Consider the following 26,039-nt stretch of genomic DNA (forward strand, 5'->3'; position numbering starts at 1 on the left):
AAGATTGTGCCACCGCACTCCAGCCTGGGTGACAGAACAAGACCCTGTCTCAAAAAAAAAAAAAAAGAAAAAGGCCAGGGGCAGTGGCTTATGCCTGCAATCCCACCACTTTGGGAGGCCAAGGCAGATCACCTGGGGTCAGGAGTTTGAGACCAGCCTGGCCAACATGGTGAAACCCCATCTCTACTAAAAATACAATAATTAGCCGGGCATGGTGGTGGGCGCCTGTAATCCCAGCTACTCAGGAAGCTGAAGCAGGAGAATCGCTTCAACCTGGGAGTCAGAGGTTGCAGTGAGCTGAGATTGCGCCATTGCACTCCTGCTTGGGTGACAGACCAAGACTCCGTCTCAAAAAAAAAAAAAAGAAACAGAGTGGGTATCTACATGGAGACAGACGCAGGGACTGGAGCGATGGGGCTACAGGCCAAGGACATCTGGAGCCCCCAGAAGCTGGGTGGGGCAAGAGGATCCTCCCTTGAGCCTCCAGAGGGAGCACTGCCCTGGGACGCCTTGATCTATGATCCTGGGCTCCAGGACTGGCAGAGGATGAACCCACTGAGTTTGACCCCCAGTGTGTGGGCATTGGGACTGCCACCCGCCCGTCTGCCCTCCTGGCTGCATCCTCGGCGGCCCAGGCCTCACGGCCCTGCGCCACCATCACCCACAGCTGGTGACCCAGGACAAACACTTCCCTCCCACATGATGTTCCAGAAATAGAGTACCTGTGCGTGGGACTTCTCTTTCTTGATTTAAAAATGCATCTTGGTCTCCTGTGGGGAAAACCTTTGAGGAGGGTTCAAAAGCAGAAAGCAGGAGGCACTAAAGTGGGCCCGGCATGCACAGATGGGAATCAGGGAGCCCCCCTGACATGGGCGGGTCCCCAGGCAGCTCTGCCGGCCTCCAAGGCAGGGGCTCCTCCAACACCGAGCCCCTCCCTGGAAACACCCCCATGGGCCTTCCAACCCCTGGGCACCGCGACTGCCTCCTCTGCCCACTGTGAGCACCCAGCCCCACTCCTGGCCCGGTCGGCCCCATGTCATGTGTCTGTAACCCCTTCCCCTTTCAAACAAATCGAGAACACACGGCCACACAAAAACACATCCACAAATGCTCACAGCAGCATGATTCCCAGCTCTGAGCAGGGGAAACAACCAGTGTCCATCGACAGACACGGCGCAGCCACCCACGCGCTGGAACACGACCCAGCCACAAACAGAAACGAGGCTCTGATGCAGGACCTGACACAGATGCACCTTGAGAATGTCACGCTCTATGAGAGACACCAGGCAGAGAAGGACAAATCCTTGTGATCCACTCCTAGGAGGTGCCCAGAGTCCTCAGATTCAGAGAGACAGAACGCAGGATGGGGGACGAGTGTGGTGGCTCATGCTTGTCATCCCAGCACTTTGGGAGGCTGAGACGGGCAGATCACCTAAGATCAGGAGTTCGAGACCAGCCTGGCCAACATGGTGAAACCCCATTTCTACTAAAAATACAAAAATTAGCCAGGGCCAGGCGCGGTGGCTCACACCTGTAATCCTAGCACTTTGGGAGGCCGAGGCGAGCGGATCACGAGGTCAGGAGATCGAGACCATCCTGGCTAACACGGTGAAATCCCGTCTCTAATAAAAATACACAAAATCAGCCGAGTGTAGTGATGGGTGCCTGTAGTCCCAGCTACTCAGGAGGCTGAGGCAGGAGAATGGCGTGAACTTGGGAGGTGGAGCTTGCAGTGAGCCAAGATCGCGCCACTGCACTCCAGCCTGGGCGACAGAGTGAGACTCCGTCTCAAAAAAAAGAAAAGAAAAAAATTAGCCAGGTGTGGTGGTGGATACCTGTAGTCCCAGCTACTCAGGAGGCTGAGGCAGGAGAATCACTTAGAACCCAGGAGGTGCCAGGCACGGTGGCTCACACCTGTAATCCCAGCACTTTGGGAGGCCGGGGCAGGTGGCTCACAAGGTCAGGAGATCGAGACCATCCTGGCTAATATGGTGAAACCCCATCTTTACTAAAAATACAAAAACTTAGCCGGGTGTGGTGGCACCCATAATCTCAGATACTCAGGAGGCTGAGGCACAAGAATAGCTTGAACCGTGGAGGCAGAGGCTGCAGTGAGCTGAGATCATGCCACTGCACTGCAGCCTGGGCTATAAGAGTGAGACTCCGTCTCAAAAAAAAAAATAAACAAACCCAGGAGGCAAAGGTGGCAGTGAGCCGAGATCTGCACTCAAGCCTGGACAGCAAGAGTGGAACTCCATCTCAAAAAGAAAAGAAAACAGGTTAAAGACCGAAAGAACTGCATGGTGCACAAAGGGCCAATGATTCCGTGATTTAATCTACGCAATGAAACCTCCATGAAGAGCCCTAAACCACAGAGCTCAGAGCTTCCAAGCTGGTGATTTTGTCCACGTGCCATGAGGGTGGCCGCCCCGAGCCCACAGGACACAGGTGTGGGTGGATACCCTCTGGACCTGTGAACCTCTTCGTCTGGCTGCAAGATGTCCTTGTTGTTTTTGTTTTGTTTTTGTTTTTGCTTTTTTTGAGACGGAGTCTCGCTCTGCCGCCCAGGCTGGAGTGCAGTGGCCGGATCTCAGCTCACTGCAAGCTCCGCCTCCCGGGTTCACGCCATTCTCCTGCCTCAGCCTCCCGAGTAGCTGGGACTACAGGCGCCCGCCACCTTGCCCGGCTAGTTTTTTTTTGTATTTTTAGTAGAGACGGGGTTTCACTGTGTTAGCCAGGATGGTCTCGATCTCCTGACCTCATGATCCGCCCGTCTCGGCCTCCCAAAGTGCTGGGATTACAGGATTGAGCCACGGCGCCCAGCCAGTTTTTATTTTTTTTAGACAGAGTCTCCCTCCGTCGCTCAAGCTGGAGTGCAGTGGCAGGATCTCAGCTCACTGCAACCTCCGCCTCCCGAGTTCCAGTGAGTCTCCTGCATCAGCCTCTTGAGTAGCTGGGATTACAGGTGCCCGCCATCCCGCCTGGCTAATTTTTGTATTTCTAGTAGAGATTGGATTTCACCATGTTGGCCAGGCTGGTCTCGAACTCCTGACCTAGTAATCCACCCTCCTCGGCCTCCCAAAGTGCTGGGATTACAGGCATGAGCCACCGCACCTGGCCATTTATTTATTTATTTATTTATTATTATTTTTGAGATGGAGTCTCCCTCTGTCACCCAGGCTGGAGTGCAGTGGCATGATCTCGACTCACTGTAACCTCCACCTCCCGAGTTCCAGTGAGTCTCCTGCATCAGCCTCCCGAGTAGCTGGGATTCCAGGCGCCTGCCACCCCACCTGGCTAATTTTTGTATTTTTAGTAGAGACAGGGTTTCACCACGTTGGCCAGGATGGTCTCGAACTCCTGACGTCAGATGATCCGCCTGCCTCTGCCTTCCAAAGTGCTGGGATTACAGGTGTGAGCCACCGCGCCTGGAAGAAATGTCCTCTATTAAATCTTTATTTCATTTTTATTTTTAGTTTTTACAAATGTGGTCTCACTCTGTCACCCAGGCTGGAATGCAGTGGCACAATCATAGCTCACTGCAGCTTCAACCTCCTGGGCTCAAGCAATTCTCCCACCTCAGCCTCCCAGTAGCTGGGAGCACACACAAGCCACAAAGCCCAGCTAATTGTTAACTGTTTTATACAGACAGGGACTCGCTATGTTGCCCAGGTTGGCCTCAAAACGCCTGGGCTCAAGCGATCCTCCCAGTTCCGTCGCCCAAAGCGCTGCGATTATGGGCAAACTGGTAACTCTATTTCTCGAAGTTCTGTGAGCTATTATGGCTAATTATCAAGCTCAAGGACAGAGCTGTGGGACTCCTGATTTTAGTCAGGGAGAAGCGTGGGTCACCTGGGGACCCGCCCCTGCAACAGGCATCTGACGTGGGTGGCATGGGGCTCAGCTGAGCACCTGTGGGGTCTGTGCCCACTCTGGGTGGTGAGTGTGAGGGATCGTCTCAATTTAAGTAGGATGCCCAGTTTGTGTCCACAAGAATGAAGAAATCACGTGCTGTGGAAAACCCACACACTTGGTGCCAGAAGCACTGTGACGAGTAAAAACAGATTTTCCTTTACACCCAAAGAGAAACCATGAGAGCCAAGGCGGGTCGCGGTGGCTCACGCCTGTAATCCCAGCACTTTGGGAGACCAAGGCGGGCGGATCACGAGGTCAGGAGATCGAGACCATCCTGGCTAACACGGTGAAACCCCGTCTCTACTAAAAATATTACAAATTAGCCAGGCGTGGTGGCGGGTGCCTGTAGTCCCAGCTACTCGGGAGGCTGAGACAGGAGAATGGCAGGAACCCGGGAGGTGGAGGTGGCAGTGAGCCGAGATTGCACCACTGCACTCCAGCCTGGGCAACAGAGCGAGACTCCATCTCAAAAAAAAAGAGAAACCATGAAACCACGAGAGCCGAAGTGGCTACATCAACATCAGAAGAAAGACACCACTTTGTTTGGGAGACCAAGACAGGAGGATCCCTTGAGCCCAAGAGCTGGAGACCAGACTGGGCCATGCAGCAAGACTCCACCTTGCCTTTTTTTCTACAAAAAGTTTAAAAATTAGCCACACATAGGCCGGGTGCAGGAGCTCACCCCTGTAATCCCAGCACTTTGGGAAGCCGAGGGAGGCAGATCACAAGGTCAGGAGTTCAAGACCAGCCTGGCCAACACGGTGAAACCCCATCTCTACTAAAAAAATGCAAAAATTAGCCAGGTACAGTGGCGCGTGCCTGTAATCCCAGCTACTCAGGAGGCTGAGGCAGGAGAATGGCGTGAACCCGGGAGGTGGAGGTTGCAGTGAGCTGAGATCATGCCACTGCACTCCAGCCTGGGCGACAGGGCAAGACTCTGTCTCAAAAAACAAAAGGTTAGGCGCAGTGGTTCACACCTGTAATCCCAGTACTTTGGGAGGCCAAGGTGGGCGATCACATGAGGTTGGGAGTTCAAGACCAGCCTGACCAACACGGAGAAATCCCATCTCTACTAAAAATACAAAGTTAGCCGGGTGTGGTGATGCGCGCCTGTAATCCCAGCTACTCGGGAGGCTGAGGCAGGAGAAGTGCTTGAACCTGGGAGGCGGAGGGTGTGGTGAGCTGAGATCCCACCACTGCACTCCAGCCTGGGCAACAAGAGCGAAACTCCGTCAGAAAAAAAAAAAAGAGAGAAAGAAAGAAAAAAAAGAAAAAAAGAGCCGGGCGCGGTGGCTCAAGCCTGTAATCCCAGCACTTTGGGAGGCCGAGACGGGCGGATCACGAGGTCGGGAGATCGAGACCATCCTGGCTAACACGGTGAAACCCCGTCTCTACTAAAAAAATACAAAAAACTAGCCGGGGGAGGTGGTGGGCGCCTGTAGTCCCAGCTACTCGGGAGGCTGAGGCAGGAGAATGGCGTGAACCCGGGAGGCGGAGCTTGCAGTGAGCTGAGATCCGGCCACTGCACTCCAGCCTGGGCGACAGAGCGAGACTCCGTCTCAAAAAAAAAAAAAAAAAAAAAAAAGAAAAGAAAGAAAGAAAGAAAAGAGAGACAGAGAGAGAGAGACACGAATCTCTGGACCCCAAAATCACTAAGCCAAAGGGAAAAGGGAAAAATCAAGCTGGGAACCGCTTAGGGCAAACCGGCCTCCGTTCTATTCCTTAAAACGACAGTGACCAAGATGAAAAGGCTACATACCTCCCTCCCAATCTGTCCACAAGCGAATTCCGTGTGGACAAGGGACAGAGAGAACTCAGCCATCTCTCTGCTCAGAGAGAAATGCATCACTGCCTTTGGAAAGGCTCATCAGAAACTCAAAACGACGTAATGGCCTCTCTCACCTATGACCGGAAGCCCCTCCCTGTTAAGAGTTTCCCCGCTTTCTGGACCGGACCAATGTGCATCTTACATATACTGACTGATGTCTCATGTCCCCCTAACACGTTTAAAAGCAACCTGTGCCCCAACCACCTTGGTAACATACCGTCAGGACCTCCTGAGGCTGTCACGGGCACGCGTCCTTCATGTTGGCAAAATGAACTGTGGTTTTTTTTTTTGGAGACGGAGTTTCTGCTCTCGTCGCCCAGGCTGGAGTGCAATGGCGTGATCTCGGGTCACCACAAAATCTGCCTCCCGGGTGCAAGCGATTCTCCTGCCTCAGCCTCCCGAGTAGCTGGGATTATAGGCATGTGCCACCACGCCTGGCTAATTTTGTATTTTTAGTAGAGATGGGGTTTCTCTATGTTGTTCAGGCTCGTCTCAAACTCCTGACCTCAGGTGATCCACCGGCCTCGGCCTCCCAAAGTGCTGGGAATACAGGCGTGAGCCACCGTGCCCAGCCAGGCAAAATAAACTTTCTAAATTGACTTCAGACCTGTCTCAAATATTTAGGGTTCACATAACAAACCTTCACATATACCCCGAATCTAAAATAAAATAAGGCCAGGAGTCGTGGCTCATGCCTGTAATCCCAGCACTTCGGGAGACTGAGGCAGGAGGATTACTTGAGCCCAGGAGTTTGAGACGAGCCTCAGCAAAATAGAAAGACCCCATCTCTACAAAAAAAGTGATTCTCCTGCCTCAGCCACCCGAGCAGCTGGGATAACAGGCGTGCACCACCACACCTGGTTATTTTTTGTGTTTTTAGTAGAGATAGGGTTTCGTCATGTTGCCTAGGCTGGTCTTGATCTCCTGACCTCAAGTGAGCCACCCGCCTCGGCCTCCCAAAGTGCTGGGATTACAGGCATGAGCCACTGCGCCTGGCCTAAAGGAATTCTTTTGACTGTCAAATTCCATCGAATCTGTGGGCCGCGGTTGGTTTGTGCACTCACCGGCTGATCTGCGGGATTTCCGGTTTTGAGCTACTGTGAATCGTGCCACCCTGAGCACTCATGCACGAGGCTGTGTGAGGCCCTAGATTCCCTTTCTCTTGCATAAAAGCCTTGGAGTGGAATGACCCTGACGTTTAACATTTTCTTTTTTGAGAAGGGGTCTCACTCTGTCACCCAGGCTGGACTGCAGTGGTGTGATCACAGCTCACTGCAGGCTTGACTTCCTGGGCTTAAGAGATCCTCCTACTCCAGCCTCCTGAGTACCTGAGACTGGGGCGTGCACCACCATGCCTGGCTAATTTTTAAAATTATTATTATTATTTTTTTTAGATGGAGTCTTGCTCTGTCACCCAGGCTGGAGTGCGGTGGTGCGATGTCGGTTCACGGCAAGCTCCGCCTCCCGGGTTCACGCCATTCTCCTGCCTCAGCCTCCCATGCAGCTGGGACTACAGGCGCCCGCCACCACGCCCGGCTAATTTTTTGGATTTTTTTAGTAGAGATGGGGTTTCACCATGTTAGCCAGGATGGTCTCAATCTCCTGACCTCGTGATCTGCCCGTCTCGGACTCCCAAAGTGCTGGGAATACAGGTGTGAGCCACTGCGCCCGGCCCTTAAAATTAATTTTTAGCCAGGTGCATGAGGTCAGGAGTTCGAGACCAGCCTGACCAATATAATGAAAGCCCGTCTCTACTAAAAATACCAAACTTGGTAGGGCGCGGTGGCTCACGCCTGTAATCCCAGTGCTTTGGGAGGCCGAGTTGGGAGGATCACCTCAACACACAGGTTCAAGACCAGCCTGGGCAACATAGCAAGACCCCATCTCTACTAAACATAAAAAAATTAGCTGAGCATGGTGGTGCATGTCTGTAGTCCCAGCTACTTGGGAGGCTAAGGTGGGAGGACTGCTTGAGTCCAGGAGCTGGAGGATGCAGTGAGCTATGATCGAGCCACTGCACTCCAGTGTGGGTGACAGAGTGAGACCCTGTCTCTAAAAAAAAATTTTTTTAATTTAAAGGCCGGGCACGGTGGCTCACGCCTGTAATCCCAGCACTTTGGGAGGCTGAGGCGGGCGGATCACAAGGTCAGGAGATCAAGACCATCCTGGCTAACATGGTGAAACACTGTCTCTACTAAAAATACAAAAAATTAGCCGGGCGAGGTGGCGGGCGCCTGTAGTCCCAGCTACTCGGGAGTTTGAGGCAGGAGAATGGCGTGAACTTGGGAGGCGGAGCTTCCAGTGAGCCAAGATCGTGCCACTGCACTCCAGCCTGGGCGACAGAGTGAGACTCCATCTCAAAAAAAAAAAAAAATTTTTTTTTTTAATCTAAGAGTCCAAGGAGTCAATACTAGCCATACATGGCTATTTAAATCCAAATCCAAATTCAGCTGAATTCAGTATTCAATTCCTGGGTCACGCTGTCCACATCTGTAGTCCTTACTGGCCACATGAGTGTCTAGTATTGGACAGCTCAGATCCAAACCATCCCGTTACTACAGGATACTCTACTGCAGAGCACAAGACCACAGAATCCACAGAGAAACTGTTAAACCTAACAAGGCTTCAGGAAGAAATAGTTCAAAGCAGATAAAAGTAAACATGCCGGCTACTCAGGAGGCTGAGGCAGGAGAATGGCGTGAACCCGGGAGGCGGAGCTTGTAGTGAGCTGAGATCGCGTCACTGCACTCCAGCCTGGCGACAGAGCGAGACTCCGTCTCAAAAAAAAAAAAAAAAAGGCAAAAATCTACAGCTTTCAGGCTGGGCACAGTGGCTCATACCTGATATCCCAGCACTTTGGGAGACTGAGGTGTGTAGATCACGAGGTCAGGAGTTCGAGACCAGCTTGGCCAAAATAGTGAAACCCCATCTCTACTAAAAATACAAAAAAATCAGCCTAGTATGCCGGCGGGCGCCTGTAATCCCAGCTACTCAGGAGGCTGAAGTAAGGGAATCTCTTGAACCCAGGAGCTGGAGGTTACAGTGAGCCAAGATCCCACCACTGAGCTGTAAAACAACTAAATCAAAACCTTAACATGTAATTTATGTCTTTAGAAAGACCAATCTCCTTGATAAATTCCTTTATCACTTGACGAACTGATTCTCAAGACCATCAGGCACCATCAGGCCAGGGGCTGGTAAACTATGGCCCTTAGAGTGAATCTGACCCACCACTTGCTTTTTGTAAATAAAGTTTTTTTTTGTTTTTTTTTTTTGAGACAGAGTTTTCACTTTTGTTAACCAGGCTGGAGTGCACTGGCATTATCTCAGCTCACTGCAACCTCCTCCTCCCAGATTCAAGCGATTCTCCTGCCTCAGCCTCCTGAGTAGCTGGGATTACGAGTGCCCACCACCACGCCCAGCTAATTTTTTTATTTTTTATTTTTTTGAGACACAGTCTCACTCTATCACCCAGGCTGGATTGCAGTGGCGCAATCTCAGCTCGCTGCAACCTCTGCTGCCCAGGTTCAAGTAATTCTCCTGCCTCAGCCTCCCACATAGCTGGGATTACAGGCGCCCGCCACCACGCCCGACTAATTTTTGTTTTTTTTTGTACAGACGGGGTTTTATCATCTTGGCCAGGCTGGTCTTGAACTACTGACCTCATGATCCACCTGCCTCAGCCTCCCAAAGTGCTGGGATTACAGGCGTGAGCCACCGTGCCTGGCCAATTTTTGTATTTTTAGTAGAGATGGGGTATCACCATGTTGGCCAGGCTGGTCTTGAACTCCTGACCTGAGGTGATCCTCCCACCTCGGCCTCCCAAAGTGCCAGGATTACAGGTGTGAGCCACCGCACCGGGCCAATAAAGTTTTATTAGAATATGGCTATACTTGCTCATTTACATGTTGTTGATTTATGGCTTTCTGTCCTGCAGAATTAAGTAGTTGCAACTGAGACAGTATCGCCTGCCAGAAATATTTACTCTCTGACTCCTCACGTGAACTTGCCGGCACCTGGGTCTTTTACCTGTTTTGGTTTCGTTTTACATTGGCAAGGTCTCACTATGGTGCCCACACTGGTAGCAAACGCTTGGCTTCAAAAGATCTTCCCACCTCAGGCCGGGCGCAGTGGCTCACACCTGTAATCCCAGTACTTTGGGAGGCCGAGGATAGCCTGAGGTCAGGAGTTCGACACCAGCCCAGCCAACACGGTGAAACCCCGTCTCTAAAAATACAAAAATTAGCCGGCGTGGTGGCGGGTGCCTGTAATTCCAGCTACTCAGGAGGCTGAGGCAGGAGAACTGCTGGAACCCGGGAGGCAGAGCTTTGCAGTGAGTTGAGATCGCATCACTGCACTCCAGCCTGGGCGACACAGTGAGACTCCGTCTCAAAAATAGTAATAGGCCGGGCGCGGTGGCTCAAGCCTGTAATCCCAGCACTTTGGGAGGCTGAGGCGGGCGGATCACGAGGTCAGGAGATTGAGACCATCCTGGCTAACACGGTGAAACCCTGTCTCTACTAAAAAATACAAAAAACTAGCCGGGCGAGGTGGCGGCGCCTGTAGTCCCAGCTACTCGGGAGGCTGGGGCAGGAGAATGATGTGAACCCGGGAGGCGGAGCTTGCAGTGAGCTGAGATCCGGCCACTGCACTCCAGCCCGGGCGACACAGCGAGACTCTGTCTCAAAAAAAAAAAATAATAATAATAATAATAAAACACAGAATATAAGTTTCACAAGGAAGGAGATGTTCTTCTGTCACATTCACCTCCTGTAGCCAGCATTGTATTTCAATGAGTATCTGTACGGTGGACAGATGGTTGGATGTGGGTGACTGATTCTAGAAGAGTAAATGTGTCAGACCAGCTGAGAAACTACTTTTTTTTTTTTGAGACGGAGTTTTACTCTTGTTGCCCAGGCTGGAGTGCAGTGGCGCGATCTCGGCTCACCACAACCTCTGCTTCCCAGGTTCAAGTGATTCTCCTGCCTCAGCCTCCCGAGTAGCTGGGATGCCAGGCGCCCACCACCACGCCTGGTTAATTTTGTATTTTTAGTAGAGACAGGGTTTCACTATGTTGGCCGGGCTGGTCTCAAACTCCTGACCTCAGGTGATCCGCGCCCGGTATTTTTTTTTTTTTTTTTTTTTTTTTTTTTTTTTTGAGACGGAGTCTCGCTCTGTCGCCCAGGCTGGAGTGCAGTGGCGCGATCTCGGCTCACTGCAAGCTCCGCCTCCCGGGTTCACGCCATTCTCCTGCCTCAGCCTCCCGAGTAGCTGGGACTACAGGCGCCCACAACCGCGCCCGGCTAATTTTTTGTACTTTTAGTAGAGACGGGGTTTCACCGTGGTCTCGATCTCCTGACCTTGTGATCCGCCCGCCTCGGCCTCCCAAAGTGCTGGGATTACAGGCGTGAGCCACCGCGCCCGGCCTATTTTTTTTTTTTTTTAGGCGGAGTCTCGCTCTCTTGCCCAGGCTGGAGTGCAGTGGTGCGATCTCAGCTCACCACAACCTCCACCTCCCAGGTTTAAGCGATTCTCCTGCCTCAGTCTCCCGAGTAGCAGGCGCACACCACCATGCCTGGGTAATTTTTGTATTTTTACTACAGACAGAGTTTCACTGTGTTGACCAAGCTGGTCTCGAACTCCTGACCTCAGGTGATCCACCCACCTCGGCCTCCCAAAGTGCTGGGATTACAGGCGTGAGCCACTGTGCCCGGATTTATTTTATTTTATTTTTAGAGACAGAGTCTCACTCTATCGCCCAGGCTGGAGTGCAGTGGTGGGATCATGGCTCACTGCAGCGGCGACCTCCAAGGCTAAGGTGATCCTCCTACCTGAGCCTCCTAAGTAGCAGGGACCACAGGCGCACACCACCATGTTCAAGTAATGAGGTCTCGCTATATTGGCCAGGTTGGTCTTGAACTCCCGGGGTCAAGTGATCCTGTCACCTCAGCCTCCCAAAGTGCCGGGATGACAGATTTGGGCCACTGCACTCAGCCTGAAAAGTCTTCACAAAGAATAAAGTTGGGAAGAATTTGGTGAGCAGTTCTCAAAACATAACGTGAAGCAGCCATCATCAAACGTGTTATGGGAATAAGCATTCACAACGCAGTCAGTGAAACAGGAGACCCCAGAACGCACTGTTCTACCTTTTTTTTTTTTTCCAAGACAGAGTCTCGCTCTGTCGCCGAGGCTGGAGTGCAATGGTGCAATCTTGGCTCACTGCAACCTCCACCTACCGGGTTCAAACGATTCTCCGGCCTCAGCCTCCCTGAGTAGCTGGGACTACAGGTGCCCACCACCACGCCCAGCTAATTTTTGTGTATGCAGTTTTTTTTTTTCTTTTTAAAGACAGAGTCTTGCTCTGTCGCCCAGGCTGGAGGTTCAAGCCATTCTCCTGCCTCAGCCTCCCGAGTAGCTGGGATTACAGGTGCCCACCATCACGCCAGGCTAATTTTTTGTATTTTTAGTAGAGACGGGGTTTCACCATGTTGGCCAGGCTGGTCTCGAACTCCCGACCTCGTGATCTGCCTGACTCGGCCTCCCAACGTGCTGGGATAATAGGCGTGATCCACCGTGCCCAGCCAGACTGTCCTACATCTAGACCTCACTACATTGATGACAGTTCCGTGATACAGTGAATAAAGATATTTTAGGTTGGCCGGGCGCGGTGGCTCAAGCCTGTAATTCCAGCACTTTGGGAGGCCGAGACGGGCGGATCACGAGGTCAGGAGATCGAGACCATCCTGGCTAACACGGTGAAACCCCGTCTCTATTAAGAAATACAAAAAAAAAAAAAAACTAGCCGGGCGAGGTGGCGGGCGCCTATAGTCCCAGCTACTCGGGAGGCTGAGGCAGGAGAATGGCATGAACCCGGGAGGCGGAGCTTGCAGTGAGCTGAGATCCGGCCACTGCACTCCAGCCTGGGTGACAGAGCGAGACTCCGTCTCAAAAAAAAAAAAAAAAAAAAAAAAAAAAAAAAGATATTTTATGCTTGGTGCAGTGGCTCATGCCTGTAATCTCAGCACTTTGGGAGGCCAAGGTGGGTGGATCACCTGAGCTCAGGAGTTCACCACCAGCCTGGGCAACAAGACAGAAATACTGTTTCTACTAAAAATACAAAAATTAGCCAGGCGTAGTGGGACGCACCTATAATCCTAGCTACTCAGGAGGCTGCGACAGGAGAATCACTTGAGCCAGGGAGCTGAAGGCTGCGGCATGCGGAGATCACACCACTGTATTCCAGCCTGGACAACAGAGCAAGATTCTGTCTCAAAAAAAAAAAAAAGCGGGGGGGGAGGCCAGGTGCAGTGGCTCATGCTTCCACTTCCAGCACTTTGGGAGGCTGGGGTGGGTGGATCACTTAAGGTCAGGAGTTCGAGACCAGCCTGGCCAACATGGAAAAACCCCGTCTCTATTAAAAATACAAAAATTGGCCAGGCGCGGTGGCTCACGCCTGTAATCTGAGCACTCTGGGAGGCCAAGGCAGGCGGATCACAAGGTCAGGGGATCGAGAACATCCTGGTTAACACGGTGAAACCCCATCTCTACTAAAAAAATACAAAAAATTAGCCGGGCGTGGTGGTGGGCACCTGTAGTCCCAGCTACTCAGGAGGCTGAGGCACCAGAATCACTTGAGTCCAGGAGGCGTAGATCACAGTGAACTGAGATCCGGCCACTGCACTCCAGCCTGGGTGACAGGGTGAGAGTCGATCTCAAAAAAAAAGAAAAACGGCCGGGCGCGGTGGCTCAAGCCTGTAATCCCAGCACTTTGGGAGGCCAAGACGGGCGGATCACGAGGTCAGGAGTTCGAGACCATCCTGGCTAACACGGTGAAACCCCGTCTCTACTAAAAAATACAAAAAACTAGCCGGGCGAGGTGGCGGGCGCCTGTAGTCCCGGCTACTTGGGAGGCTGAGGCAGGAGAATGGCGTAAAAACCCGGGAGGCGGAGCTTGCAGTGAGCTGAGATCCGGCCACTGCACTCCAGCCTGGGCGACACAGCGAGACTCCGTCTCAAAAAAAAAAAAAAAAAGAAAAGAAAAACAAGGTATTTTAGATACTAACTTCATGGGACCGGCCGATGTGTACATCTACCAAAGTGCAACCCTGGAGATCTTCAGTCCTCCCTTGGAGCCCCACGAGAGAATGAGATGTTTAACCCCCCCAGATCATTCCATGCACAATCATTGCATGCCTACTGTGTACCAGGCTCCAACGCGGTGAGATGGGACGGGTGCACATCTAGGACCGGGGAACAGCCTAGAAGCCACGTGCAACCCTGGCCTCCTCTCCAGCACAAATGCCAACCCCTGTGCTACGGTCCCAGACACTGGGGCCACCGCCAAGGCCTGCTCCCAGCCTCCTCTCTGCCATGTCTCAGCTCACCCTGCACCCCAGCCCGGGACCACGCCCAAGTCCAGGCCACCTGCTCTCCCCACAGCCGGCAAGGCCCCGGCCCCTCTCCGCTCATCATTAAACTCCAGGCTTTATTCCAGCACCCCCAGTTCTTACCGACGTACCCCCAGTTTTTTTTTTCAAGACGGAGTCTTGCCCTGTCACCCAGGCGCGATCTCGGCTCCCTGCAATTTCTGCCTTCCAGATTCAAGCGTTTCTCCCGCCTGAGCCTCCTAGTAGCTGGGATTACAGGTGGGCACCACCACGCCCGGCTAATTTTTGTATTTTTAGTAGAGACAGGGTTTTGCCATGTTGGCCAGTCTGGTCTCAAACTCCTGACCTCAGGTGTCCACCTGCCTCGGCCTCCCAAAGTGCTGGGATTACAGGCGTGAACCACTGCGCCCGGCCTCAACTGCTGTTTTCTATCTGCTGTGTGGCCTGTGGCTGTCAGCACTGCATCGGGTCCGTTTGTTCCCACAGCCCTGGGACAGACGTGTCTGAGTGACCCCGTTTCACAGGCATGGAAACTGAGGCACAAGGCACTTGGGACGCGCTGCTCTGCAGACCTCTCAGCCCTAGGTGCCGCAAACACATCCAAGCCAGTACTTGTCCCTCCTGAGCCTGTCCTGGCTTGTGATACTTCAGCCAGAAGTCTGGGGACCCCCGCTGCAGCCCCCCAAGCCCTCACCTGCCAAGCTGCCTCCTCTCCTGGCCACAGGAACTCGCTTCCTCCAAAGAGGACCTGCATCCTCTACCCCTCATTTCTGCCATCCCCACCGAGCCCCCCCGCTGTCTCCCGCCTAGAGTCTGCAGCTGCTGCTTCCCAGCCTCACTCCTGGGCCCCTCCACGGCGCATTCCACCCTCAACGCGGATCTGGTCATGCTGGGCCACAGGGCTTCCCTCACTCCTCCTGCTCCGGCCTTGCCATGGCTCCCACTTGCCCAGCTCCTCTGGGCTCTGGGCCTTCCATCCCTGAGCCAGGGGCACGGCATTCCCCGTCAACATCACTTGCTCAGGGGGTCGTTCTGGACCAGGTCAGTGCCCCCTCTCCATTTTCAGCCCTCCTGAAATGCTCAGGAAATACAGATGACCTTTCAACAAGGCGGTTTTGAACTGCACGAGTCCACTGATACATGAATGTTTCCAATATAGGTTGCCCCAAGGGTGCCGGCCTCTCCTGCCTCGCCTTCCACCTCTGCCACCCCCGAGACAGAGAGACCCGCCCTCCTACTCCTCCTCCTCAGCCCTCAACATGAACACAAGGACAGAGGCCTTCATGATGGTCACTTCCACTGTGCGAACAGCAAACAGGTTTTCTCCTTTCACTTTTTTTTTTCCTTTTTTTTGAGACAAGAGTCTCGCTCTTGTCACCCAGGCTGGAGTGCAATGGCGCAGTCTTGGCTCACTGCAACCTCTGCCTCCCAGGTTCAAGTCACTCTCCTGCCTCAGCCTCCCGAGTAGCTGGGATTACAGGTGCACACCACCACGCCCGGCTAATTTTTTGTATTTTTAGTAGAGACGGGGTTTCACCGTGTTGGCCAGGATGGTCTCGAACTCCTGACCTCATGATTCACCTGCCTCGGCCTCCCAAAGTGCTGGGATTACAGGCGTGAGCCACCGCGCCCAGCCTGTCCTTTATTTTTATTTTTTTGAGATGGAGTGTCACTGTGTCGCCTGGGCTGGAGTACAGCGGCGCAATCTCTGTTCCCTGCAACCGCTGCCTCCTGGGTTCACGAGATTCTCCTGCCTCAGCCTCCTGAGTAGCTGGGATTACAGACGTGCGCCACCATGCCCGGTTAATTTTTGTATTTTTGTGGAGACAGGGATTCACTGTGTTGGCCAGGCTGGTCTCAATTTCCTGACCTCAGGTGATCCACCTGCCTCAGCCTCCCAAAGTGCTGGGATTCCAGGCGTGACCCCCACGCCTGGTCCCTTAGGCTTTTCTGAGTATATTTTCTGGTCTCCAGCCTCCGTTATTGTGAGAACAGGAAGCGGGTGTGCACAGACTAGGTGTCCTCACAAGGCCTCCGGTCGGTGAGAAGCCGTTCCTAGTTAAGTTCCTAGCTAAGTTTGTGGGAGTCAAAAGTTGTACTCAGATTTGAGCTGAGTGAAGGTCCACACCCCTAACCCCATGTCGAGGGTCCGCTGTTCCAGGCCCGCCCACCTTACCTCGCTGCCATCTCCCGCTGGGCCTCACTGCCCTCTCCTGAGCCCCCCAGGGGCAGACCCCTGGCCTACTTTTCTCCAAGGGGTCCTTGTCCTGCCTCCATCCTCCCCACTTTGCAACCGAGCCAGCAGTCCCTCAAGTGCAATCGCGTACATGTCCCAAGGTCAGCCGGCGCTCAAGGGGCCCCACCTGCCCCCTCAAACAGAAAGCCTGGGGTTCTCCAACCTGCTATGGGGTGAGTTCCAGCTGCAACCAACCCGCCCCTCCCCAAAGAGCACGAAGACCACACAGGCGGAGGGGGCAAACCCACCGCCCCCCACTCCAAGCTAGGGGAGGCCCAGCAGCTAAGGACGACAGAGACAGGGACAGCGACAGGGACGGCACGAGCCACAGGAGGTCCCGGAACCATCCAGGGGCAGGAGCCCGCCAGAAGACACCCAGCTGCCCATAAACACCCAGGAAGAAGCCAGATCAGGTTAACAAAAGCACCCGAAGGTCAGAAGGGAGGGCAGGACCCAACCCCTCCAGGCCCCGCAACAACAAAACCCAGCCCCTGCCTCCCCCCCAGCCAATGAGGGGCAGGGTAAGAGGGACCCGGGAGTGGGGGGAACCTGGGGCCTGGGGCCAGTGCCTGGCACACTGGCAGAGACCGATACTGGACCAAACCCGCTTCTTTCCCAGAAAGGAGGCCTGGGGGCTGGGGAGGGAGGGACCCCAGAGCTGGGAGTCTCTGGGTTGGAAGGGCTGAAAGGTGGGAGTCTGGGCGGGGGTCTAGGGTGGTGGCCTGGTGGCAGGGGGTCATAGGATGTGGCACAGGCGGTGGCAGGGCCCAGGGTCAGGAGCCTGGCAGTGGTGGAGCTGGAGGCGAGTGGTCACTGAAGTGGGAGGCGGCACAGCCCAGGGGTCTCTGGCTGAGGTGGAGGTCTGGGGCTGAGTAGCTGTGGGCAGTAGTCTACAATCTGGACTGAAGGGCAGGCAGAGGTATCCCTGGAGGGGAGCGGCATGGTTTGAGGGTCCCTGATTGAGATCATGTGCTGAGCCTGGGGGTCTCCGGTGGGGGTTAGTGGCTCTGGAGGCAGCGGGGATGACACAGGGAGGGAGCGGCCCAGGGGTCTTGGGGCACGGGGGTGCGGGTGGGAGAGACAGGGTCCCTGGATGGTGGGGGAAGAGGAAGGGGTCTTGGGGGTCATGGGTGGGGGTGGAGGAAATAGCAGGACCCCTGGAGGGAGGGGTCCTGGAGTTCTGGGGTCATAGGCTGGGGGTTACGGACTGAGGTGGTGAGGACTGGGGATGGTGGGGGTCTCAGGTGAGAGTGAAGGAGTCTCGCATCCTGGGATGCGGGTCCTAGGGACAGTGGGTTGGGGTCCTGGAATGGAGGAGCAGATGGGAGTACACGTCCCAGGGTTGGAGGGTCCCGGGGTGGTGGGTAGGGGTGCAGGGCCAGGGCATGGAGGGGACCCAGGAATGCAGGCCGAGTGGGGTCCAGGGATGGAGGAGCCCGGGGTGCAGGCAGGGGTTTCGGCCAGAGGTGGAGGGGCCAGGGGATCTGGAGGCAGAGGTGTCTGGGGACCTGAGGTGCAGGGAGGGGTCAGGTCCAGGGGTGGAGGGTCCTGGACATGGGGTATCCAGGGTCCTGGGGTGCAGGCTGGGTGGGGTTCAAGGATGGAGGGGCCCAGGGGTCCCAGGTGCAAGCCGAGTTGGAGGGTCCCAGGAACGGAGGGTCTCAGAGTGCAGGCTGGGTGGGTGCAGGGATGGAGGAGAGCAGGGGTCCCAGGGGTACAGGGCCTGGGGTCCCGGGGAACAGGCTGGGGGCACAAGCCAGGGGTGGAGGATCCAGGGAGTCCTGGGGATGCAGGGGTGCAGAGGCCCAGAGTGCAGGCCTGGTGGGGTCTGGGGACAGAGAGGTGCAGGGTGGCAGGGACAGAGGGGTGCAGAGCCCAGGGAACTGGGTGGAGTCTGGGGATGGAGGGGTGCAGGCCGGGTCGGGTTCAGGGCCGGAGGGGTGCAGGGGTGCCAGGGACAGAGGGGTGCAGGGCGTTAGGTGCAGGCCGAGCTGGGTTCGGGGCCTGAGGCTGCAGGGGTGCAGCGGTCCCGCGGAGAGAGGGGTGCAGGGCCTTAGGTGCAGGGCCCGGGGACGGAGGGGTGCAGGAGTTCTGGGGCCGAAGGGGTGCAGGGGTCTCGGGAACACAGGGGTGCAGGGCCTCAGGTGCAGGGCCCGGGGAGCAGGCCGGGAGGGTCGGGGCCGGGGCTGGCGGGGTCGGGGCGCCCACCTGTGCGCGGGGATGCGCTGCGAGCTGAGCCCCTTGCCCACCAGGAAGTGCACGTCGCACAGCACCTCGTTGTTGAAGAGGAAGGCGAAGCGCTCCTGCACGGTGGGCTTGCTGGCCTGCCAGTTGTACGCGGCCTCGCGCTGCAGCGCCGCCGCCCCCGGGCCCGCCGCCTCCTCCGCCCGCTCCGCGCCCGCGGCCTGCGCGTCTGTCCCGGGGCCCGGCGGGGCGGGCGGGGTCGGCCCGGGGGCGGCGGCGGCGGCGGCGGCGGCCGCCGCCGCGTTGCCGGGGGCCGGGGCGGCGGCGGCGTTGGCGCTGGGCCCGGGGCTGCCCCCCACGCCCGGGCCGACCCCGACCCCCGGCGGGCAGGACGCGCGCCCGCCGCTCCCACCCGCCGCCATTTTGTCGCTGCGGCGCGGGCGGGGAAGGGGAGGAGGGAGGGAGGGAAGAGGAGGGAGGAGAGGAGGGAGGGAGGAGAGGAGGGAGGGAGGAGAGGAGGGAGGGAGGAGAGGAGGGAGGGAGGAGGAGGGAGGGAGGGGAAAGAAGGAGGGGGGAGGAGGGAGGAGAGGAGGGAGAGAAAGGGAAGGAGGAAGGAGAGAGGGGAGGAGAGAGAGGGGAGGGGAGGAGGGAGGAGAGGAGGAAAGGAGGAGGGAAGGAGGGGAGGAGGGAGGGAGGAGGGAAGGAGGGGGCAGGAGGGAGGAGAGGAGGGAGGGGAAGGGAAGGAGGGAGGGGAGGAGGGAGGAAAGGGGAGGAGGGAGGGGAGGGGAATGGGGAGGGTGTTGCAGGGGAGGGGAGGGAGGGACAGAGAGAAGAGGGAAGAGGAGGAGGGGCCTGCAGAGGGGAGGGGCTGGTGAAAGACCCTCTTGCTCCACTCCCTAAGCATCCTCACCTGAAGCCCAGACTCCAGACCAAGGTCCAGAATTTGGGGTCCAGGGCCCGGACTCCAGACCGGGGATCCTAAACACTCGAGCACAGACCTCAGTGCGGGACCCCAGGCCTCGGACCTTGAATCCTAGATCCCAGACTCAACCCCAGACTTCAGACCCCAGCTTCTAGATCCCAGACCCCGGACCCAGGTGGTGGGTCCGCCCCGTGGCACGGGCTCCACTGTACAGAGACATAGCCTGAGGCCGGGAAGCTGCTGATGAGCGGGCGGAGTGCAGGCCTCGTTCTCTCACACTCAGCAGACTCCCGGCACCCTCTCCAGGTCAGCGTGGACGGAGCTGGGACTTCCCCAAAACGCTTACTATATACATAACGTCAAGGTAGACAAGTGCCACAAAGATTGAGGAACCAGGCTGGGCGCAGTGGCTCACGCCTGTAATCCCAGCACTTCAGGAGGCCGAGGCGGGTACATCACCTGAGGTCAGGAGTTCGAGACCAGCCTGGGCAACATGGCAAAACCCTATCTATACAAAAAATACAAAAATTAGGCAGGCAGGCGTGGTGGTTCACGACTGTAATCCCAGCACTTTGGGAGGCCGAGGCAGGAGGATCACGAGGTCAGGAGATCGAGACCATCCTGGCTAACACGGTGAAACCCTGTCTCTACTGAAAATACAAAAAATGCCGGGCGTGGTGGCTCAAGCCTGTAATCCCAGCACTTTGGGAGGCCGAGGCGGGCGGATCACGAGGTCGGGAGATCGAGACCATCCTGGCTAACACGGTGAAACCCCGTCTCTACTAAAAATACAAAAAGAAATTAGCCGGGCGTGGTGGCGGGTGCCTGTAGTCCCAGCTACTCCGGAGGCTGAGGCAGGAGAATGGCGTGAACCCGGGAGGCGGAGCTTGCAGTGAGCCGAGATCGCGCCACTGCACTCCAGTCTGGGCGACAGAGCTAGACTCCGTCTCAAAAAAAAAAAAAAAGAAAAGAAAATACAAAAAATTAGCCGGGTGTGTTGGCAGGCGCCTGTAGTCCCAGCTACTTGGGAGGCTGAGGCAGGGGCGTGAACCTGAGAGGCGGAGCTTGCAATGAGCCGAGATCGTGCCACTGCACTACAGCCTGGGTGACAGAGCAAGACTCTGTCTCAAAAACAACAGAAAAAAAAAATACGAAAATTAGCTAGGCGTGGTGGCCGGCACCTGTAATCCCAGCTACTTGGGAGGCTGAGGCAAGAGAATCACTTGAACCCGGGAAGCAGAGTTTGCAGTGAGCCAAGACCGTGCCATTGCACTCCAGCCTGGCAACAAGAACAAAACGCTGTCTCAAAAAAAAAAAAAGGCCGGGCGCAGTACCTCATGCCTGTAATCTCAGCACTTTGGGAGGCCGAGGAGGGTGGATCATGAGGTCAGGAGATCGAGACCATCCTGGCTAACATGGTGAAACTCCATCTCTAGTAAAAATACAAAAAATTAGCCAGGCGTGGTGGCGGGCGCCTGAAGTCCCAGGTACTCAGGAGGCTGAGACAGGAGAATGGCTTGAACCTGGGAGGTGGAGCTTGCAGTGAGCCGAGATCGTGCCACTGCACTCCAGCCTGGGCAACAGAGCGAGAGTCCATATCAAAAAAAAAAAAAAAAAAACAAAACTAGGTGTGGTGGTATGTACCTGTTGTCCCAGCTACTCAAGAGGCTGAGACAGGAGGAGCATCACATGAGCCTGGAAGGTTGAGCTTTTGATGAGGTATGATTCCACCACTGCACTCCAGCCTGGGCAACAGAGCAAGATCCTGTCTCAAAAAAAAAAAAAAAGAAAATAGGGTATTAAGAAAACTCAAGTGATAATGCTATTTTCAGTTCTCCATGGTTGGGTGGTTGAGGTAGTTACAATTATTTTTTATTTATTTTTTATTTTTAGAGTTTCCCTCTATCGCCCAATCTGTAATGCAGTGACGTGATCTTGGCTCACTGCAACCTCAGCCTCTTGGTTCAAGCAATTCTCCTGCCTCAGCCTCCTGAGTAGCTGGGGTTACAGGTACCCGCCACCACGCCTGGCTAAGGCTAATTTTGTTTTGTTTTTGAGACGGAGTCTCGCTCTGTTGCCCAGGCTGGAGTGCAGTGGCACGATCTCGGCTCACTGTAAGCTCCGCCTCCCAGGTTCACACCATTCTCTTGCCTCAGCCTCCTGAGTAGCTGGGACTTGCCCGCCACCACGTCCGACTAATTTTTTTTTTTTTTTTTTTTTTTTTTTTTAGACGGAGTCTTGCTCTGTCGCCCAGGCTGGAGTGCAGTGGCGCGATCTCGGCTCACTGCAAGCTCCGCCTCCCGGGTTCACGCCATTCTCCTGCCTCAGCCTCCTGAGTAGCTGGGACTACAGGCGCCCACAACTGCGCCCGGCTAATTTTTTGTATTTTTAGTAGAGACGGGGTTTCACCGTGGTCTCGATCTCCTGACCTTGTGATCCGCCCGCCTCGGCCTCCCAAAGTGCTGGGATTACAGGCGTGAGCCACCGCGCCCGGCCCGACTAATTTTTTGTATTTTTAATAGAGACGCGGTTTCACCATGTTAGCCAGGATAGTCTTGATCTCCTGACCTCGTGATCCGCCCGCCTCAACCTCCCAAAGTGCTGGGATTACAGGCGTGAGCCACCGTGCCCTGCCCATATTTTTAGTAGAGACAGGGTTTGCCTGTATGGGCCAGGATGGTCTCAATCTCCTTACCTCAGGTGATCTGCCCACTTCGGTCTCCCAAAGTGCTGGGATTACAGGCGTGAGCCACCACGTCCAGCCAGCTACAATTGTTTTGAGTTATAATTTACAAGATCGATATTTTTACTTTATTTTATTACTATTATTATTATTATTTTGAGGCGGAGTCTGGCTCTGTCTCCCAGGCTGGAGCGCAGTGACACAATCTCAGCTCACTGCAACCTCGGCCTCCTAGGGTTCAAATAATTCTCCTGCCTCAGGCTCGCGAGTAGCTGGCACTACCTGCCACCATGTTGGGCTAATTTCTATATTTTCAGTAGAGATGGGGTTTTGCCATGTGGGCCAGACTGGTCTCGAACTCCTGACCTCAAGTGATCCACCCACTTCAGCTTCCCAAAGTGCTGGGATTACAGGCATGGGCCACCACACCCGGCCAATTTCTACTTTAATTTTTAATTTTAATAATTATTATTATTTTTAAATAAAGTCTTGCTGTGTCACCCAGGCTGGAGTGCAGCTGCAGGATCATGGCTCACTGCGGCCTTGAACTCCTGGGCTTCAGTAATCCTCCCCCTTGGATTCCCGAAATGCTGGGATTACAAGCAACTGAACCCAGCTTTTTCCTTCCTTCCTTCCTTCCTTCCTCCCTCCCTCCCTCCCTCTCTTTTACTTTTTTTTTTTTTTTTGACAGAGTTTCCCGCTGTTGCCCAGGCTGAAGTGTAATGGCGTGACCTCAACTCACTACAACTTCCGCCTCCTGGGTTCAAACGATTCTATTCTCTTGCCTCAGCCTCTTGAGTAGCTGGGATTACAGCTGTGCACCACCATGCCCAGCAAATATATATATATATTTTTTTGAGACAGAGTTTCGCTCTTGTTGCCCAGGCTGGTGTGCAGTGGCGCGATCTAGGCTCACCACAACCTCCACCTCCCGGATTCAAGTGATCCTCCGGCCTCGGCCTCCTGAGTAGCTGGGATTACATGCGCCACCATGCCCGGCTAATTCTGTATTTTTAGTAGAGACGGGGTTTCTCCATGTTGGCAAGGCTGGTCTTGAACTCCCGACCTCAGGTGATCCGCCTGCCTTGGCCTCCCAAGGTGCTGGGATTACAGGCAGGAGTCATCACAGCCAGCCTCTAAATGTCAGCTTTCTTATCTCTCATTTCATACATTTGCAAAGTGACATATTTCCAGCCAGACCCTAAAGAGGACATCTGTGCAGTCCCTTCTAGAAGAGGTTCCAGAACAGACATACCTGCCACGGTGATGGAAATTAACAAAACAGTAGATTGTCTGAGGAAAGGGTGAACTTTACAGAATGCTGAGATGTTCAAGTGTTTTTTTGTTTGTTTGTTTGTTTGTTTTTTAAGAGATGGAGGCCAGCCATGGTGGCTCATGCCTGTAATCCCAGCACTTTGGGAAGCTGAGGCAGGCAGATTACTTGAGTTCAGGAGTTCAAGACCAGCCTGGCCAACATAGTGAAACCCTGTCTCCACAAAAAATTACAAAATTAACTAGGTGTGGTGGTGCGTGCCTGTAGTCCCAGCTTTTGGGAGGCTGAAGTGGGAGGATGGCTACAGATGGGGAGGCTGAGATTGTACCACTGCACTGCAGCCTGGGCGACAAAGTGAGGCCCTGCCTAACACACACACACACACAGATGGGATCTCACTTTGTTGCCCAGGCTGCTCCTGAACTCCTAGGCTCAAGCAATCCTCCCACTAGGACTCCCAAAACGCTGGGATGACGGGTGTAAGCCACCTGGCCATGTGGAGATTTTTTTTGTTTGTTTTGATTTGTTTTTTTTTGTTTTGTTTTGTTTTGTTTTGTTTTGTTTTGAGACGGAGTCTCGCTCTGTTGCCCAGGCGGGAGTGCAGTGGCCGGATCTCAGCTCACTGCAAGCTCTGCCTCCCGGGTTTACGCCATTCTCCTGCCTCAGCCTCCCGAGTAGCTGGGACTACAGGCGCCCGCCACCTCGCCCGGCTAGTTTTTTGTACTTTTTAGTAGAGACGGGGTTTCACCATGCTAGCCAGGATGGTCTCCATCTCCTGACCTCGTGATCCGCCCGTCTCGGCCTCCCAAAGTGCTGGGATTACAGGCTTGAGCCACCGCGCCCGGCCTGTTTTGATTTGTTTTTTTTGTGAGACAGAGTCTCGCTCTATCGCCCAGGCTGGAGTGCAGTGGCGCGATCTCGGCTCACTGTAAGCTCCGCCTCCCGGGTTCATGCCATTCTCCTGCCTCAGCCTCCCGAGTAGCTGGGACTACAGGCGCCCGCCACCACGCCCGGCTAATTTTTTGTTTTTTTCATAGAGACGGGGTTTCACCGTGTTAGCTAGGATGGTCTCGATCTCCTGACGTTGTGATCTGCCAGCCTCGGCCTCCCAAAGTGCTGGGATTATAGGGGTGAGCCACCACGTCCAGCCTAATTTTTGTATTTTTAATGGCGGGGGGGTTTCCATGTTGGCTAGGCTGGTGTCGAACTCCTGACCTCCTGATCTGCCAGCCTCGGCCTCCCAAAATATTGGGATTACAGGTGTGAGCCAACGCACCCAGCCCACGTGATTTTGAGAGGGGTGTGAGTGAAACAGGTTCATGTATGTGCCTCAATTAACCAAACTACACTTAAGATTTGTGCATTTGCTGTAGGTAAACCATGCCTCTCACTAGACCTAAACATATTACAGATGGAGATTATCTGCGAGGGCAGAAACATGAGCCCACCTCAGCCACAGGGGTGGCAAGGGAAGCTTGCTGAGCCTTTTTGTTCTTTGTTACTGCTATTTTTATTTATTTTATTTTATTTCATTTTTTTGCTGGCTATTGAGCCAACACCTGCCCCAGTCCCTGGCACTGTGTTTTGAGCGTTTTTGAGTTTTTCCCCGGGTTTCTGGAACCAATCCCAGCCCTGTCTATGCGGTGGTGGCCTCTAGAGGGCGCCAGTCACCAAGCTGATGGCTGGATTTCCATTCATTTCTAGAGATGTGTGCATTTCATACAATAAAACTATCCTTGGCCAGGACGGTGTGATGTCATTTTCTTCCCTCCCACGGCCCCCTTTCCTCTCCTCTGGCTCCAGGATGCTCAGACTGGCTTTCTTTCTTTCTTTCTTTCTTTTTTCTGAGACAGTCTCACTCTATCTTCCAGGGCTAGAGTGCCGTGGTGCAGTCACAGCTCACTCCAGCCTCCACCTCCTGGGCTCGAGCGATCCTCCTGCCTCAGCCTCCTGAGTAGCTGGGACCACAGGCGCGCACCACCATGCCTAATTTTTTTTTTTTTTTTTTTTTTAAAGAGTCTCGGGCCGGGCGCAGTGGCTCAAGCCTGTAATCCCAGCACTTTGGGAGGCCGAGACGGGCGGATCACGAGGTCAGGAGATCGAGACCATCCTGGCTAACACGGTGAAACCCCGTCTCTACTAAAAAATACAAAAAACTAGCCGGGCGAGGTGGCAGGCGCCTGTAGTCCCAGCTACTCGGGAGGCTGAGGCAGGAGAATGGCGTAAACCCGGGAGGCGGAGCTTGCAGTGAGCTGAGATCCGGCCACTGCACTCCAGCCTGGGCGACAGAGCGAGACTCCGTCTCAAAAAAAAAAAAAAAAGAGTCTCACTCAGTTGCCCAGGCTGGAGTGCAGTGGTGTGATCTCGGCTCACCGTAACCTCCGTCTCCCGGGTTCAAGCGATTCTCCTGCCTCAGCTTCCTGAATAGCTGGGATTCCAGGCACCCACCACTACACCCGGCTAGTTTTTGTATTTTTAGTCGAGACACGGTTTCACCATGTTGGCCAGGCTAGTCTCAAACTCCTCACCTCAGGTGATCCTCCTGCCTCAGTCTCCCAAAATGCTGGGATTGCAGGCATGAACCACCATGGCAGCCAACACTAGGACTTTC

The 26,039-nt window shown here is 54.6% G+C and overlaps 1 protein-coding gene across 5 annotated transcripts in view; it reads right to left on the minus strand.

Annotated features, from left to right (window-relative positions):
• Positions 1 to 26,039, minus strand: part of BTBD2 (BTB domain containing 2) — a 55,761-nt gene that overhangs the window by 12,594 nt on the left and 17,128 nt on the right. For 3 of the 5 annotated variants that reach the window (XM_045380581.3, XM_045380580.3, XM_074025280.1), the window contains exon 1: positions 18,575 to 18,983. The exons of the other annotated variants lie outside the window; for them this stretch is intronic. In XM_045380581.3, the coding sequence (XP_045236516.2) occupies positions 18,575 to 18,972 (398 nt within the window). In that variant the 5' untranslated portion in view covers positions 18,973 to 18,983. Of the gene's footprint in view, positions 1 to 18,574; positions 18,984 to 26,039 lie in introns of those variants that run through there. 5 annotated transcript variants of the gene reach the window in all.

This window comes from Macaca fascicularis, chromosome 19 (genome assembly GCF_037993035.2).
Source record: "Macaca fascicularis isolate 582-1 chromosome 19, T2T-MFA8v1.1".
Taxonomy (NCBI): domain Eukaryota; kingdom Metazoa; phylum Chordata; class Mammalia; order Primates; family Cercopithecidae; genus Macaca; species Macaca fascicularis.